The sequence below is a fragment of the Coccidioides posadasii genome, chromosome 5, assembly GCF_018416015.2.
Source record: "Coccidioides posadasii str. Silveira chromosome 5, complete sequence".
NCBI lineage: Eukaryota > Fungi > Ascomycota > Eurotiomycetes > Onygenales > Onygenaceae > Coccidioides > Coccidioides posadasii.
In genome coordinates, this window is record NC_089411.1 from 919,552 (window position 1) to 935,547 (window position 15,996).

A 15,996-nucleotide genomic window follows, 5' to 3' on the forward strand; every position below is an offset into this window, starting at 1 on the left:
GACGCGGGGATGCGCGGATGATGCAATGATTAATCGCGTGGCCTTCACCGCCAACGATCTGGTTTGAATGATTTTCCAGGAGCGGGTTTATGCAAACCTGGAAACAATCAAAAAAACAGTCGAGCTCGAAACACTCGTGCTGCAGGAGTGTGGCGACCCAGGCAGGATCCTATCGCTTGATAGCGCGCTTCTCAAAGCTAACGACGGACCGAAGGATGTCCTACGTGCTTGGCTTGTACTCTCGAGTCTGTCCGCAACACACGAGCTACACGAGGCCGGGGCGGCGGAGTTTGTACGCAACGTGAGCACGTTGTGCGCATTTGACACCGGAGAAAGCGCCGATTTGCCAATGTTTGGGATACGTTAATAGTGGGCCGACAGGATGACCATCTCGGATCATGGGCAACCCCTGGTGTTGCCAGCTGGATTCTCTTTTTTTTAACCTTGACTGGATGGAGGCCAACCGGAATGTAACTTCATAGCATTCACGTTGCTCGGAACCCTGCTGTTTGTGTCTTGGGATCAAGCAATATGAAAGATTTCTTTTTTAACCCCCAGATTTCATTTCTTAGCATCTCCCGGCTTCTCGATTAAATAGCCCACGGGCTACATAACCTTCAACTTTTTGATCCTAGACCCTCAGCGATGAGTTGACCAAGGATCATTCTCCACTACCCCCGCTTTGGAACCTTGGTTCCCTCTTGGTCTCATTACTGGGAACTCGGGCAGCCATTCTATTATTGTGCAGCGTGCTCTTGGTTGAATACGCACACTTTTGTCGAATGTGCCTGCGATGAACGGTGCAGCAGCGCCCAACTACCGACAAAAGTCACCCTCACACCTCCAGATTAAATCATCGGAGCCCATGTCACAGCCATCCCTGTGATAATGGTCGCATCGCATTCCGGGAATGCTCGAAAACCAGCGAGGTCTTTCCCCCGGACTGTCCATCCAACCCCTTCTTTTCCAGAGGTATCGCTCGACTATGACGATGTTTCACCCAAAAAGAATGCCTGGCAACGGCTCTTGGACAGTTTCAAGCGAAATCCGCACGCGCAGGTTTCCAAGCTTGGGCAGATAGACACGAATGGAAAGCTGTTCGACCTCGAAGAGGCTGTCGCGAATATAGCTTTGTCTCCCCTGAAGAGGAAACTCAAGGGCCGGCACTTGCAGATGATTGCTATTGGAGGTTCTGTAGGTATGGACTTTTTTTCTATGTGAACAAAAGATTGATGGGAGTTCCTTGCTTCCGGACCTAAACGGAATATTAAGTTATGGATCCCGCATTTAGGCACTGGACTTTTCGTAAGTTCTGGGAGGTCACTGGCTATCGGTGGGCCTGCCTCTCTCGTCATCGCGTTCAGTCTCGTCGGCATCATGGTCTACTCAACCATCCACGCTCTAGGCGAAATGGCCGTTTTGTTTCCCGTTGCTGGCTCGTTCTCTTCCTTCTCCACTCGTTTTTTAGATCCCGCATGGGGATTCGCTATGGGATGGAACTATGCCTTGCAGTGGCTGGTTGTTTTGCCTTTAGAGATTGTCGCGGCCTCTTTGACGGTATCATACTGGCCATCTCATATTTCCCCCGCCGCCTGGGTTGCCATTTTTTACACTATGGTCATTACAATCAACTTGTTTGGAGTCCAAGGCTATGGTGAAGCGGAATTCATATTTTCTATAATAAAAGTCGTTGCTATCGTTGGATTTATGTATGTCACCGTGTCTTTCTCTGGTATGTCCGTTGAAAATATTTCTGACGCCTTCTAGTATACTAGGAATCGTCATTAATATTGGTGGTGGTGACAATGGGTCATATATCGGATTTCGATACTGGCGGGACCCCGGGGCGTTTAATCACGGATTCAAAGGCCTCTGCAGTTGCTTCGTGAACGCAGCATTTGCGTTTACCGGGACCGAGCTTGTTGGTCTAGCTGCCGCTGAAGCATCCAACCCGGTCAAAGCGCTCCCAAGTGCAGTCAGACAGGTATTTTGGAGAATCACTTTATTCTACATCGTGGCGTTGATAATTGTTGGGCTTTTGGTCCCATACACCGAAGCGCGTTTACTCAACCCCGTTTCGCAGGCGGATACCAAAGCTTCACCATTTGTGATTGCCATCAGGGATGCAGGAATTCAAGGATTAGATTCGGTGATGAACGTGGTTATCATGCTTGCTGTCCTTTCGGTGGGGAACTCTGCGATATATGGCTCCTCGCGGACTCTAGCAGCTTTGGCCGAACAGCATCAAGCACCTCGCTTCCTCGCCTACATCGACCGTAGAGGGCGCCCTCTATTCGCGATTATTGTCGCATCCGCGATCGGTCTCCTCAGTTTCCTCGCTGCGTCCTCGAAGCAAGAAGAAGTATTCATCTGGATGATGGCTATCTCAGGGTTATCATCCATCCTCAACTGGGCTTCCATTTGCCTTGCGCATATTCGATTCCGACGCGGCTGGGCCTTGCAAGGTCACAGTCTTGACGAACTAGCTTTCACATCCCAACCTGGGGTCGTCGGTTCCTGGATCGGATTTATATTCAACATACTTGTGCTCATGGCTCAGTTCTGGGTTGGGGTTGCACCTATAATTCAAGAAATGGACGGAGACCCTACTGTGGCTGGTGTTAAGAATTGGTTCTCCGTCTACCTTGCGGCTCCGATCGTTATCCTGTTCTACGTTCCGTATAAAATTCGGTTTAAAACAAAGATCGTCCGCGCGAAGGACATGGACCTCAAGACTGGTAGGCGGGATCTACATCTGGCGCACTTAATTGCTGAGGAAAGGGCGGAGAGGGCGGAATGGCCGCTGTGGAAGAAGGTGTATCGATTCTTCTGCTGAGTTGTGTATACGGAGTACTGGACGACGTGGCGCCTGGAGCAGAAATTCGTGAAGGCTTAGCAGGAAGCACTATGTTTCCTTTTTTTGCTTTTTTCTTTTTCTTTTTTCCGGCGCAGACAATAATGATAATGTTGTATCTATGTATATACCCCTGGTGATATTGTTTGTCTGTTTAAAAGCCTCTCTCGTCCGTTGGCGTGGTCTCCCCCTCGTGGCAGGCGTGTGGAGGCGGAAAGCTGGTTGATCCGGGCGGCGGCTGCGGCTGAAACCCAACCAACGGGCGGGTAGATTATTATGTAATATTACAATTACCTGGCTGCTCATTTCAGCCCCAGCCTTATTCCAGCTCTGTTGTCCTCTATGCTCCGTACCAGATACCTCAAGAGAAACTGGAATTCCCTGTTAAGTCAGGTACCTGATACCTTCACCTGCGTTCGATCCGGTACAAGCCACCTCGCCACGTGACTTGGCTGCTGACGGGCGCAGCTGCGGATGCGCAATTCAGTCCAACACCGTTCAACGTCCAACGAAAGCGAGGTCAGGGATCCATCACTTCCCCTGGTCGTCTGCTTCTTCCTTCTCTCTGGGTTTTATCTTGACATCTGCATTCCGTCTTCTTCTCTCCCCCTTCACCTCTGCGTTAACTGCGTTCTTCTCGTTCTCCACCCAATCATCCTCTGAGAGGCTGCTTGTGTCAGAATCAAACTTAACTTTCGTTCCTGAGCCGCCCAGTCCAAGCTCTCTTTCAGAGACAGCACTTTGCGCCTTTTCCTCGTCCTCCGAGCCTCCATAACGTGCCCATTAAATCTCCTTGTCTCGAAGACACCCAACGATCTACGCTTCCAGTTCCGTCTCCGCTATCGTATCGAAGCCTTGTCGCCTTCCCTTTTCTTTTTCCGAGTTTGAACCCTTACACGACCTTCACCCTCCTTCACAATGCCAGGTTTCGCGGATTGTTTTTGGTCCCCTGATTATGCCAGCGGGCTTGGCGTACTCTTCACCAAACTGCAGCAGGGCATAGTAGAGAACCAGCAAATCCTTGCTATTGCTCGTATGCGCGCAGATGCAGAACAATTATACAGTGCAAGACTGGGGGATATCGCGCCATCAATCGATCGGATGTCAAACGGTTTTGCACGGGACGATGGTGCCAGCGTACGAAAAGTAAGTGGGCTAGCCCAACTGTCAAAGAAACCACGGGTGCATTGGGGATTTATCTCCGATCCTTTCTGACTTTGCTGACTTTTCTGTGGTCTAGGCGTACGAAGGAGTTCGAAGTGAGATGATAGAAGCCACAAAGAACCATCAGAAGATTGCCTCCAATATTCGCGATCTCGTTGTAACCCCCTTCGGTCGTTGGGCAGCACAGCACGAAGCGCGGATTTTGAATAGCCAGGAGGAGCTCCAGACGAGAGTCAAAGAGCATTCAAAACAAGCGGAACTAACGAAGAAGTTACGGAGCCAGTATTTCAACAAATGTCGATTGGTGGAAGATTTGGAGGAAGAGAACAAGCTTGCCTTTCAGAGCCCGGACAGAGAAACGGGCAGTCCAAAACAGGCACCTCCGACGATTGTTTTGCCCGATGGTGACGAGGAACCCGAGCCGATTGAGCTGGGTGACCAAGTTTACCTACCCGACCAGCTAAAGAAACTCTTAACTCACATGCTTGAGACAGTCAAAATTGGAGAGGCTAAGGTGCCAATTTTGGGCACCTATTTGAACACTTCTACTGGCGCAGATATCGTGGAATATATCCAAAAACATTTAAACGCGTCCAGCATCAGCTATGCCGAGCGGATTGGCCAGGATATGGTGGACAATGGCTTCTTGAGACTGGTTGGAAACGTCGGCAGCACCTTCGCTAATAGCTCTAGAATGAACTATCAATGGCGCTCTAAAGCTTTCCAAATAACCGGCATTCCTGAGAAAAAGAAACCGCTATTGCGAGTTTCGTCACTAGCGTCCGGTAGCGACGACAATGCGGACTCACCCACCGTTGCAGAGATTTTATCTGGATGGAATCCACTCAATAACCCTTATCCAAACGAGACACCTGCGGAGAAACTTCGACGTGAGGCCCGCGAGACTGATGAACGCTATAAAGCTGCCGTGAAGAAACTAGACCGCATGCGATGTGCCATGGAAGAAGAGATTATCGACTACCTAAAATTCATGGAGCGATGCGAATTGGATCGTCTAAAAGCGATTAAAGCTGTCATCCTCGACTTCTCAGGCGCCATAAGCAATGTGATTCCATCTTTACGCAGCACGGTCGACCAAATGATGCTTTACCAAGAGACCATCCAACCGCTCGGGGATCTCAGGTACCTATTGGAGAATTATCGGACCGGAGCCTTTGTACCTCGTGTTCAGCCGTATGAGAATTACTATGGCTCTGTTGACGGTCTGTTAATCCCATTGGTACTCATTATATTGTTTGCGGCTGCCATACTGACAGCTGGATGATAGATCAAACCTTTGGCGTCGATCTGGAAGCTAGGGCTAGGGCGGACCGCAAAAGAGTTCCTATCATCGTCACCAGCATTTTAACGTACCTTGATAATCGTAAGTTTCATCGCATGTTGACCCTTTCTAGGTATGTGCAACCTAACATGATGCGTAGGGTATCCCGATCTCGAAGGCGACGAAGCTCGCCGTGCAATATGGCTTCATGAAGTACCGCTCGCAACGACACATCATCTCCGCAATGTTTTAAACAACGGTCAGCCAGTTATGCCAGAAACCTTAGATCGATACGAGATTCCTGTTGTTGCGAGTGTGCTGAAGTTATATCTGCTTGAACTACCAGGTATGTGCTTGACTATTTTTCGGTTGTAAATCCCCCTTTCTTCATATTTTTTGAGACTAAAATCAGTAGATTCCCTTGTGTCTTCCCAGGTATATGAGATCGTGAGAACCATTTACACCACCACGAGCGACGCATCCGAGGAAGGTCGCGTGAAAGTATTACAAAACACCCTGGGCCAGCTCCGTCTTAACAACATCGCAACCCTGGATGCCGTGATCACTCATTTTACGCGGCTAATCGACCTAACGTCGGCAGACGATGCATACGTGACCGCTCTAGCACAAAACCTCGCCCCATGCATCCTCAGACCACGTGTCGAAAGTAACCTTACAATGGATGAACGGCATAATTACCGCCTTCTCCGGGACCTCTTTGATCATAAGGAGGAGATATTTGGAGAGCTGAAACGACAGGCTAGTTCCCTTGGTAGTTTGTCGTCGGGGTCTTCTCGACCGCGCGCTATAAGCACGGACGAGAGCAATCGACGTGCAAATATGGAGGCGAGGAACAAGGCGATTGCTGATAGAAGCCGAGCAAATAGTCCCGCTCCTGGGTACCGTCATCGACGCGATCGATCGATTGGCGGATCGGAATCCACTCGCTTCCCGATTAATGTCGGTAGCCCAACAACGGCAGAGAGACGGGTTGGTCGACAGAGTCTAGAGGTCCCCGGATCCGTAGGCTCCCCTACCACAGTCGACTATCAACGTAAAGCGGAACCTTCGGGAAACAATGCAGCGACAAACGGTAACGGTGATTCTTCGGCTGCTCAAGATGACGCTACCCCGTCGACGCCAGTCGCTGTTGTGGGCAAGAGTAATTCTCTTTCCCGCTCCGGCGGCAGATATTCTCGTATTACTGGATTGAATAGGGATAGCGTTGGTAATGTTGTTCCAGAGAGCGCTGGAGGTGACGCTCAGGGAGAGGGAGCAGAGCAAGCTCCGCCCAGACCAGTAGGAGTGACACTGGAGGACAAACCAATGGATGACTGATTTTAGAAGAGCTTCTAGAGATGTGATACTTTGTTCAAGGGGTGATATCCATTATGCGAAAACAAATTTATAATTCTGTTTTATATAAGTACAGAGTATTGAGCGGCTATTCCTGAATATTTTCTTTTTTTTCCTTTTCATATGCTCTGATCTTGTCTTGTTTCTTATCTGGTTTGCTGCTTTTTCCTATGGTTCCATGCATGCCCTGTCTTCCCTATGTAAATACATATGCCTATGTAAACCTCATGTTTTATGTGTCTTGGAGTCCATGAATTCTCGGTTGTTTGACTGCTGCGCTCGGAATATGTAACAAAGCCTTGCATACACACAATCTCTAAATATAATAAACCCTGTTAGCCCCTTTAGCTGAAAAACTGGTGAAGAATCGAGCCAGGGTGAAATTAGATGTATCTTTTAGCTGTAACTCCTCCAGCTTGTAACTAGCAACCCACACCTCTCAGGCTGTGGTAGGAATCACTCATTTGCTCATGTATTCGTCTGAAATATCTTGTAGTGTATTGGATAAGGAACTTCCAATGCATATTGCTTCCTTTGATAATCTTTTTATCGGTAGCCTCTACTCCATACCCGGTGTAACGATGTAGGACACAGTTTATAGAAGCACCTGAATGCCCTAGAAATGCACAAACCATTCCCCACTACCTGCTCCAACATACAAATATACCCATGCCTTGCTAACAATGCAATGACATTAAACAAACAAACGAACAACATTAGCAATAAAGACACAGCAAGCACAAACTCTACTCTCGCAATAGGGCTCTCAAAATGCCCTCACCAGGTCCTGTAATCTGGGCTTCAATCTCTGCTTCACCAACATAGCAAACCAGGCCACTTGCATCAACCCCCATTTTGGATGGAGAACCAGTGATACCTCGTCCGGTCCTTGTAGGGGTGCGCAACATCACCGATCCGCTAGCCATGGCGGCACCCCCTCGGCCACCACGTGTTTGAGCTTCGCCAACTAAGCCCATGGTCTCTAAGCTACCGATAATGTCCTTGAACTCGGTGATTGATAGGGGCTGGAGGACATTGTCTCTTCGACAGAGGGAGGAGTAAGTATCAAATAGCTCCTTTACGGTTGGGGCAGTGGAGCGAGGCGACTTGGTTGGGGTATTGGAACCATTGAACGTTGCTCGTCGTTTTCGCCCAGCCGAGATTAGGGCGCAAAGTGTTGCTTTCTGGTGTAGATTCAGCCCCTGTAGACGTTCTGTAGTCCCATGCCCAAAGGCGGCAGATGTGACACGAGCAACATGGGCCACAGTGGCCCGAGGAGCGGTGGCAGCTGTATAGCGAGACACAGGCTCTGGAGTGTCTGGTGGCGACAAGGGTGATGCGAGATTCATATTCTCCAGCAATGGAGGTTTGGAGGAAGTGGCTTGTACACCATCAAACTTTTGCTTAGGCTCCCGCTCAATCAATTCGATTGTGCGTCGAACTAGATCAAAGGCCTTGCGAAGGTCGCCTGACTGTGATGCGACCTTTCGCGCGCAGAGCTGGATGGCCGTAGGGTGGAGGAAAGGGACAAATCCTTTGGCAACGGCTGCATCGTCTAATAAAAGGGACTGAAGACGAGTCGTGATTACGTTCGTTATCTGTGCTGGGGTGTATGGTAGGAACGGAAGCAATTGTGGCTTCAAGTTTTTCGCTTTTAGCCTAGGCAAAAATCGATCCGTGAGGTCAAGAGCGTTGGCTATTCCGATTAAAACGAGGCGAGAATTCGTCTGCAGAGACCATTCGAAAAAGTTGTAGAGAATCTCTTGATCACCTGTCAATAGGTGGTCGATTTCGTCCAAAGCAACGAGGAAAATGTCACTGCAAGATTTCTTCTTCGGGAAGAACATGCCCCGGAGCCGTTCAGCTTCACTCTTTTTAAATACTTGAGATTCATCACAAAGGTCTTCAACTAATTTCCGGTAGATGTCGCGGGCGCTCGTCATACTGGCACAATTTACGTACGCGGCTTTAGCTGTGATTCTGGGTTGTAATTCGCGACAAACTTCTTCGACCAAAGCGCTTTTGCCGGTGCCTGGTGGTCCACTGACGTACATGCACCCGCCGCGCTTCGAAGAGACTGCATTCTGGATGAATCGCGTCAATTCATCTCTTTCAGCTTGACGACCGACTAAGCGACCGGGGTTTGCACTCCGCACAAAGAGCTGTCTGGCGTCGGTGTAGACAGTTCTAGCTGAGACTGACGGAATGGGTCTGGGTGTCCGAGGAGTCACTGGCTTTATGGCAACCTGTACACGGTGTTTAGGCGTGACGGGGGGAACCGTAGATAATGCATCTCTGAATCTCCTGGACTGAGGAGTTGCGAATTGGCTCGGGTCCGCGTTTTCATCTGTCCCAAGTCAGCTCCTTGATATTGGGGAATTGTCAACTCGGAACAATCTCTACTGACCTGTTACCAGTTCCTTGGTCTTTTTGGCCTGACCTGACTTGGGAAGGGGCTTGCTAGAAGCTGTACAGTTTGGTTGTTCAGAATTTTTTGGGCGCTTGGCCTGTGGTTCGTCTTGCGGACTGCATGTTTGCAGGCGTTTTGACCTGCGCTGGCGTGTTGGCAGGCTAAAGGGATCATCACTCTCGCAGTCATGGTGTATCTCGGGCTCGTGCTGAGCAAACCGTCGCTTCCTGGGAGAGCGGAGTGTCGTGCCTTGGAGGATTAATCATCAGTAAAGTGGTCTGGCAGGCACCGACGCGACGACGAGGGTTGAAATTTGAAGGAAGAATGACAGAAAGGAGACGGGAGGAGTGTAATTACCATGAGGATCAGCAGCACTGCGCTGACGCTTGCCGAGGACTGATGGGGCCATTGTTGTGAATGTATGGAGGGCGAGTGCGTGGTCGAAGGTGATGCTTTCTGGATTGCCAAAACAGCGAGAGCAGCGGGTGAGGCGGAGGAAGTACCTGGGCAGGTACCTTTTTGAGGGTCGAAAGTACCTTCCGTCGCGTCGCCCTTTAGCGCGTCGCGAAACTCATTAAAACAGCAAGAACGCGACTTTCGTGAATGGCCGTGATTTGGGAAGGTGAGCCGGACAATAGCCTTGGCAGGGGCCACCACTCCGCTCCAACACATGGCGCTACCGGCCATTGGTATTCCAGGAATTCCAGGTATTCCAGGTATTCCAGGTCTTAATACCAATTTTCGGGTGAGGTTTAGAGCTTATTCCTGTAGTGTACCAGAGTACGGAGCCAACTACTCCTTACCTTCTCTCGGATGAAAGAGACTAGCCGCTGGATATTCATCCTTCAAAAATGCGAGTTTTCAGTGATGTGTGAAGCCTTCTCTTGTACGGAGTAATGGGGGTAACTTCTATTACGGAGAACGAAAAAGGTAAATAGTGCAGGATAGTTGCATAAAATTTGTGCATCAAACTGCATTTGTGGTTTATATCCCGTACCGTACAAGCCCTAAACCCTGGGATTGCCTTCTGTTACACTCCCCGGTGCATTCTCCTGACTGGGCAGCGGCCCAAGGTTCCAAGTGATCTGGACGGAATAACATATTTACCGAGAGCTCTGCACGTGCTTTGACGTATTGTGTCATTCTTGTCCGCCTTGCTTATCAGCGACTATCACACTGACTGCCTGACTCTCATTGTTTGCCTCGCGCCATCTGCCTAAATCCATCCTCCATTCGAATCTCTTTAATTTCAGACAGTTTCCCGACCATGATCTCTGCATTTCGAGAGTTGTCGGTAAACTAAATGTTGATCTCACCCTTTTCTTTTATGTGACTTTCTCCTTCGGAGCTTACTCCAAATAACTGCCGGGTTAGCTGTATCTTCCCGGCAGTGCTTTAGCTCACCTATCTATCTCCCCTAGCCGCGAACCTCCCCTTCTTGTAATACGTTGACTCTCTCTACGAAATAGCAGCCATGGAGGACGCCGCTCTAGCCCAGTTCACGGAGGTTACGGGTTCTCGCCCGGAAACCGCGCTGCATTATCTGCAGTTGACAGACTACAACCTGCAGACGGCTATGCAGCTCTACTTTGAAAATGGAGCCGTTGATTTTCAGCCTGAACCGCAAACTGAATCCGCTCAACGATCCCCCAGTCGCCCGCGAGCCTCGGCTGGATACGAAGACGAGCACGGCGTCGTTCATATCGACTCCGACGATGAAGGTGCTAGTATACCTGTTGGTACCTCGAACCAGCAAGCGTCCACACGTAGTGGCCCAACTTTCGAAGACGATCTGGCGCTGGCGCGTCGTTTGCAAGAAGAACTATACGCTGGTGGAGAATCCACGGAGACTGTTCGGGCCCCCATTTCTAGAAGAACGGAAACCCTCGTAGGACCAGACGCCGATTTCGATGATCCACACTCAGGATTACTGCAGGAGGTTCGAGCTAGACAGCGGGCCCGGGCGGGTATGTATCGAGTTCGACCCCGCCGTTGAGCTATCAAACGGGAGAATTAACGACTTGCTTTGATAGGACGCCCTGGCATTTTTAATCAGAGAGATGTTACCTCGTCGATCTGGAATGACGAAGACCCAGAGTCACACAGAGCAACGCTCTCTCGGGCTACAGGTGGAGCGTCCGAATCATCGTCTAAGTCTAGTATGCTGGCCGAGATGTATAGACCCCCATTCGAGATTATGTCAAGGCTACCCTGGGAAGCTGCACGCAGTGAAGGTCGGGAAACAAAGAAATGGCTGCTGGTTAACGTCCAGGACCCATCCATTTTTGACTGCCAGTTGTTAAACAGGGACATTTGGAAAAACCCCTCGATTGTGGATACGGTGAAAGAGAATTTCATCTTCTTACAGTTTACCAAAGACGACGAACGCGGGGCTCAATACCTCCAGTATTACTTCCCTGCACACGACGTGCAAGACAATTACCCGCACATCGCCATTGTCGATCCGCGAACCGGAGAACAAGTGAAAATATGGTCTGGCCCACCAGTGGTCAAGGCCTCCGATTTTCTGATGCAGCTTCACGAGTTTCTCGATCGATACAGCCTTGACAATGCTGTGCGCAACCCCGTTGCGAAGAGGAAACCGGAGGTCAAACCTCAATCCAAGCTAGACACAATGACGGAGGAAGAAATGCTAGAGATGGCCCTCCGGAACAGCTTAGAGGGTCAAGAGGCACCAAAACATGAGGATCCAGATGAGCTCACGCGAAGCATCAGTGACCTCAAGGGCAAAGGCAAAGCTACTGCGTCCAATAACGATCTAATAGACATTGAGTCCCTGGCTAAAAACGGGGAGGAAGAAGAAGATCAGTCTTCCAAGCTGTTCCGCTCCATCCCATCCGATAAGCTACATAAAGAGCCAGAGGCGGACCCGGCTACCACGACCAGGATCCAGTTCCGACATTCCTCGGGCAGAATAATTCGGAGATTCTCCCTGTCAGACCCTGTCAGAAGACTCTATGAATGGCTAAAGGCGTCTCCGATAGAAGGCAAGGCGGGGGTTGAGTTTGAATTGGTCTCCATGGGGCAGAATCTCATCCACATACTTGATACGAGTATTCAGGATGCGGGCCTGAAGAACGGAACCGTAATGGTTGGGTATATGGAGGAAGATTAGAACCGCGCCAACATTGTGGCTTGCATGTTTAGTTTGGGATGTCGCCCTTATGGTAATATTCACGATGTACAGAGTACACAGAGCAAATCGACAGATGGGGATATTTGACATGGCAGCCCCTGAACAAGTTAGTGTGTGTTCGGAATGGCAAGGTTTTTTTGCATGACAATCCGAATAGGCGCAAAATAAAGTATTGTCATAATAATATCAGGAGTAGATGCCACTCGCTGATTTGTTCAGGTTTGCTAATTACTTTTTCCATGTGGACTTCGCGCCTGGTTGCGGCGTGATAACCTTCCAAGGATGTAATATTCCCTTCAAAGTAACTAGTTAACTAACTAACTAAATAATACCAAGCCAGCTGACAAATCCGAGACAATACAGTGAAAATTACGCAGTTTTTTTTTTTTCTTTTTTTTTAATTTTTTTTTTTTTTCCCGTGCCTGAAAAGCTTGGAGCGTAGGAGATGAGATTGATAAGATAAGATAAGATGGCTTGCCCCATGCACGTGTGTTATCGATGTATTGTGCGGAGTACGGGAGTACCGTACGCATGATACGGGAACCGGATTAACCAAATTCCCAGAGGCTTTCCCGTTCCCGTAATTTCCCACCAGTCAGGCTGCGTGTTTCGTCGGGACTCGGGAGCAGCCCGTGTAATGCGCCTTACTAGCGGTTTCGTTTCATGAGCGAAGCTCCCGCGGCTGTTTGTTTGTTTTGACAAAGCTGAATGGGAGAAGAGCAATTGTTGGCGAACAGAGCGGTGTGCCGTCATATCAGCGCGTGGTGGGCTGTTGCATCCTGCTTCCTGCTGACGACACAGATACATATGTACTCCAGAGAGCACTGCAACAGGCATCACCAAGCGGACCCGCTCCCATCTTCTTATCTGACGGCTCCTCCATCCGTGCGCATCGCCACTCTCCTGGACTCCCCTTATTGCCTGCCCCTCATAATTCGTCCACACTTTCGCACCCGCCCCTACGCTTTCTCAAACAAACAAACTGTTTGCTACTGGTTTGTGAAGCTGATAGGTCGTCCTTTGGTGGACTCGAAGGGAGAAAGGATTTAAATAATACAAGTGTCTCAAAATGGAGGGTCGTGCTGTAGACCCGGAGACGCTGTATACAAAACAAAACTGCATCGGTATGCGATGAGAGATGAAAGGAACCCGTTAGCCCTGTTTCCTGGCTGATTCCTTATGTTCTTACAGGTGGTGGAAGTTTTGGTAAAGTGTACAAAGGGTACGATCTCTTCCTTCTCCCACCTTGATATGGTTTGGGAATAGCTGACACGGGCTGTCGGACCTTCAATAGAGTCGACAAACGCACGGGCCAAGCGGTTGCCATTAAGATAATTGACGTTGAAAATGCCGACGACGAAGTCGAAGATATAATCCAGGAAATCTCCATCTTATCAGAGCTCAATTCTCCCTATGTGACGAAGTACCATGGGTCGTACCTCAAAGGTTCCGACCTATGGATTATAATGGAGTTCTGCTCCGGTGGGAGCTGCTCGGACTTGATGCGCGCAGGCAAAATCGAAGAGGATTATATTATGATTATCCTGCGGGAGTTGCTAATGGGACTGGATTATCTTCACACCGACAATAAGCTACACAGAGACGTCAAAGGTGGGGCGCATCCCAGAGCGAATGTCTGCTCTACCGGAAACCAAGGTTGCTGACTGCGTTCACCACAGCTGCAAACGTCCTTCTTACAGCAAGTGGGCAAGTCAAACTTGCAGACTTTGGTGTGTCTGGTCAGCTTTCTGCGACCATGACGAAGAAGAATACGTTCGTCGGCACTCCGTTCTGGATGGCACCGGAAGTAATCAAGCAATCCGGCCACGACCACAAAGCAGATATTTGGTCTTTGGGGATTACGGCTATAGAACTAGCTGAGGGACAGCCGCCGTACTCTGATATACATCCGATGAAAGTTTTGTTTCTTATCCCTAAAAACCATCCTCCCACATTACAGGGAAACTTTAGCAGGCCCTTCAAGGACTTTGTGGAACTATGTCTCAGGCGGGACCCTAGAGAACGCCCAACCGCCAAAGAACTGCTGAGACATCCGTTTATAAAACGTGCGAAGAAAACGACTTATCTTACAGAATTGATTGAGAGATACGAGAGATGGGTCACTACACATGGAAATGAGCTATCCGACGACGAAGATGAAGTGCCTACTTCTCCTCATAAGCCCACTCCAGAAGAAGAAGATCTTTGGGATTTTGGCACCGTACGCCCAGCTGGCTTGGGAAGGGCTGCCGGATTACGCGCCATGAATGATGCCGCCGCGAATGCGAGGGCTCAAGGTATCGAAGATCATCGCCGCCATGCCATCAGCCAGGATTTCGCTAGTTCTGAAAATTTACAGCGCAAGCCATCTAATCCCACGTTGAAAGCTCCACCGTCACCTCAAAAGACTCCTCAGAGACATAACTTCCCCCCCAGTTTATTATCTACATCTCAATTGCCACCACCGTCCAAGATTCCGCTTCCGCCATCTCCGCAGAAGACTAACTATCAAGAGCAGTACAGTACTCCAATACATCATTCAAAAACATCATTCCAAATTGAAAAAGAAAGTCCCAATAGTATGGACTACGATAGGGCTTTGCAACAAACGCTGGCCCAGGATCTAGGATACCTCCAGCTGGGAGGCAACTCCTCCCATGCCGCTCCCGCTTCACCACCCAAATCCCTTCCAACGCCCCCGGCAAATGAGCAAGCGTATAGAAAACCGGTCTCGGCGCAGATTCCAGAAATACCGCCATTCAGGGGCCAGGCGAAAAGGACGCCCTCTCGGGACCTGCCCAGCCAACCCCAACCATCAGCGCGTCCGCAAGCTCTTCCCGGACAGTTACCCCTTCCTCCTCTTCAACATGAAAGATACGCAGCAGGACCTAATCAAAAGCCATTACCACCCTTAGTATCTCACCGACAAACCTCACTCTCCTCCCTCCAGTCCACAGAAGCTCCACCGCGCAAGTCTGCCGATTCCACGACATCCCAGTCCACTCTTGCGTTTTCTGCCCACCCAGCACCGCCAGATAATGAAATCACTGCTCTAAATGGCGTTATTCTCCCTGCACTTGAGGCAGCGCTTCGTCGCCGCACCTGTAAACTTCATGCACTGACACGCAACTCCGGTGGGAAGCAAATTACCCCTGCTGCGGCCGAGTTAGCACAAAAGCGGCAATATGCGCATGAGAAGTTGAAGAGGTTGGTCATCAAGGCGGCTGGTGTGTTTAAGGAGATTGAGAAGTGGGATGATGAGGCGCCCGTCCCTATGGGCGGAGAGATCAACTCGTTCTTGGAGGGCTTTTTAGAGGAAGTACTTGTCAGAGTTGAACCAGAGGATGGAGAGGGGAGTCCTCCCAAGAAATAACGATGAATGAGTCACGAAGAGATGATAGGAATGCAGCTGTTCCCCCTTTTTATCTCTTTTTTTTGGATTGCATAAATTATGATGTATGACATGGGGCTTCTTCTGTTTTATGCATTGATTGATGGCTTCATTTGTTTATTCTCTCTTTCTCTCCTCCTTTTTTTTTTTTGGTTTGTTTTGATTGGCATTTTAGCTATTATGGTGCTTTCAACTGGGGAAACGGTTGATCTGGACAACAGCTCATTGTCTGTAGAGTGGCCGGGTAGACGACAAGCAATCAGACGGGCATTTCATGATTTCATCAAAGAATAAAATCAACGTCTCATAATTTGACATAATGGACGAACACAGGACTAGACCAAATAAATGTCAAAAAGCAAGGATCCACCCTCGTAAGTCA

At 49.4% G+C, this 15,996-nt stretch overlaps 6 protein-coding genes across 6 annotated transcripts; 5 read left to right on the forward strand and 1 right to left on the reverse strand.

Annotated features, from left to right (window-relative positions):
* Positions 1-888: 888 nt before the first annotated feature.
* On the forward strand, positions 889-1,767 carry GAP1_3 (glyceraldehyde-3-phosphate dehydrogenase 1; the record flags this gene model as incomplete). The annotated part of the gene is made up of 2 exons (XM_003068056.2): positions 889-1,198; positions 1,292-1,767. The coding sequence occupies 2 exons, from the start codon at positions 889-891 to the stop codon at positions 1,765-1,767; spliced, it is 786 nt and encodes a 261-aa protein (XP_003068102.2).
* A 307-nt stretch (positions 1,768-2,074) lies between these two features.
* GAP1_4 (glyceraldehyde-3-phosphate dehydrogenase 1) lies at positions 2,075-2,950 on the forward strand. The gene has a single exon (XM_066125806.1). It carries the CDS (start codon positions 2,153-2,155, stop codon positions 2,834-2,836), a length of 684 nt encoding a protein of 227 aa, XP_065981890.1. The 5' UTR covers positions 2,075-2,152; the 3' UTR covers positions 2,837-2,950.
* Positions 2,951-3,406: 456 nt separating this feature from the next.
* Positions 3,407-6,908, forward strand: D8B26_008288 (uncharacterized protein). Its single transcript, XM_003068057.2, has 5 exons — positions 3,407-4,000; positions 4,095-5,241; positions 5,307-5,402; positions 5,461-5,646; positions 5,716-6,908. The coding sequence occupies exons 1-5, from the start codon at positions 3,773-3,775 to the stop codon at positions 6,636-6,638; spliced, it is 2,580 nt and encodes an 859-aa protein (XP_003068103.2). The 5' UTR covers positions 3,407-3,772; the 3' UTR covers positions 6,639-6,908.
* Positions 6,909-7,402: 494 nt separating this feature from the next.
* On the reverse strand, positions 7,403-9,475 carry CDC6 (AAA ATPase; the record flags this gene model as incomplete). Its single annotated transcript, XM_003068058.2, has 3 exons — positions 7,403-9,003; positions 9,064-9,315; positions 9,424-9,475. 3 exons carry the CDS (start codon positions 9,473-9,475, stop codon positions 7,403-7,405), a joined length of 1,905 nt encoding a protein of 634 aa, XP_003068104.2.
* Positions 9,476-10,540: 1,065 nt separating this feature from the next.
* Positions 10,541-12,202, forward strand: D8B26_008290 (uncharacterized protein; the record flags this gene model as incomplete). The annotated part of the gene is made up of 2 exons (XM_003068059.2): positions 10,541-11,033; positions 11,100-12,202. 2 exons carry the CDS (start codon positions 10,541-10,543, stop codon positions 12,200-12,202), a joined length of 1,596 nt encoding a protein of 531 aa, XP_003068105.2.
* A 733-nt stretch (positions 12,203-12,935) lies between these two features.
* On the forward strand, positions 12,936-15,596 carry SPS1 (putative protein serine/threonine kinase; the record flags this gene model as incomplete). The annotated part of the gene is made up of 4 exons (XM_003068060.2): positions 12,936-13,347; positions 13,415-13,445; positions 13,518-13,834; positions 13,903-15,596. Exons 1-4 carry the CDS (start codon positions 13,293-13,295, stop codon positions 15,594-15,596), a joined length of 2,097 nt encoding a protein of 698 aa, XP_003068106.1. The 5' UTR covers positions 12,936-13,292.
* Between the last annotated feature and the right edge of the window lie 400 nt (positions 15,597-15,996).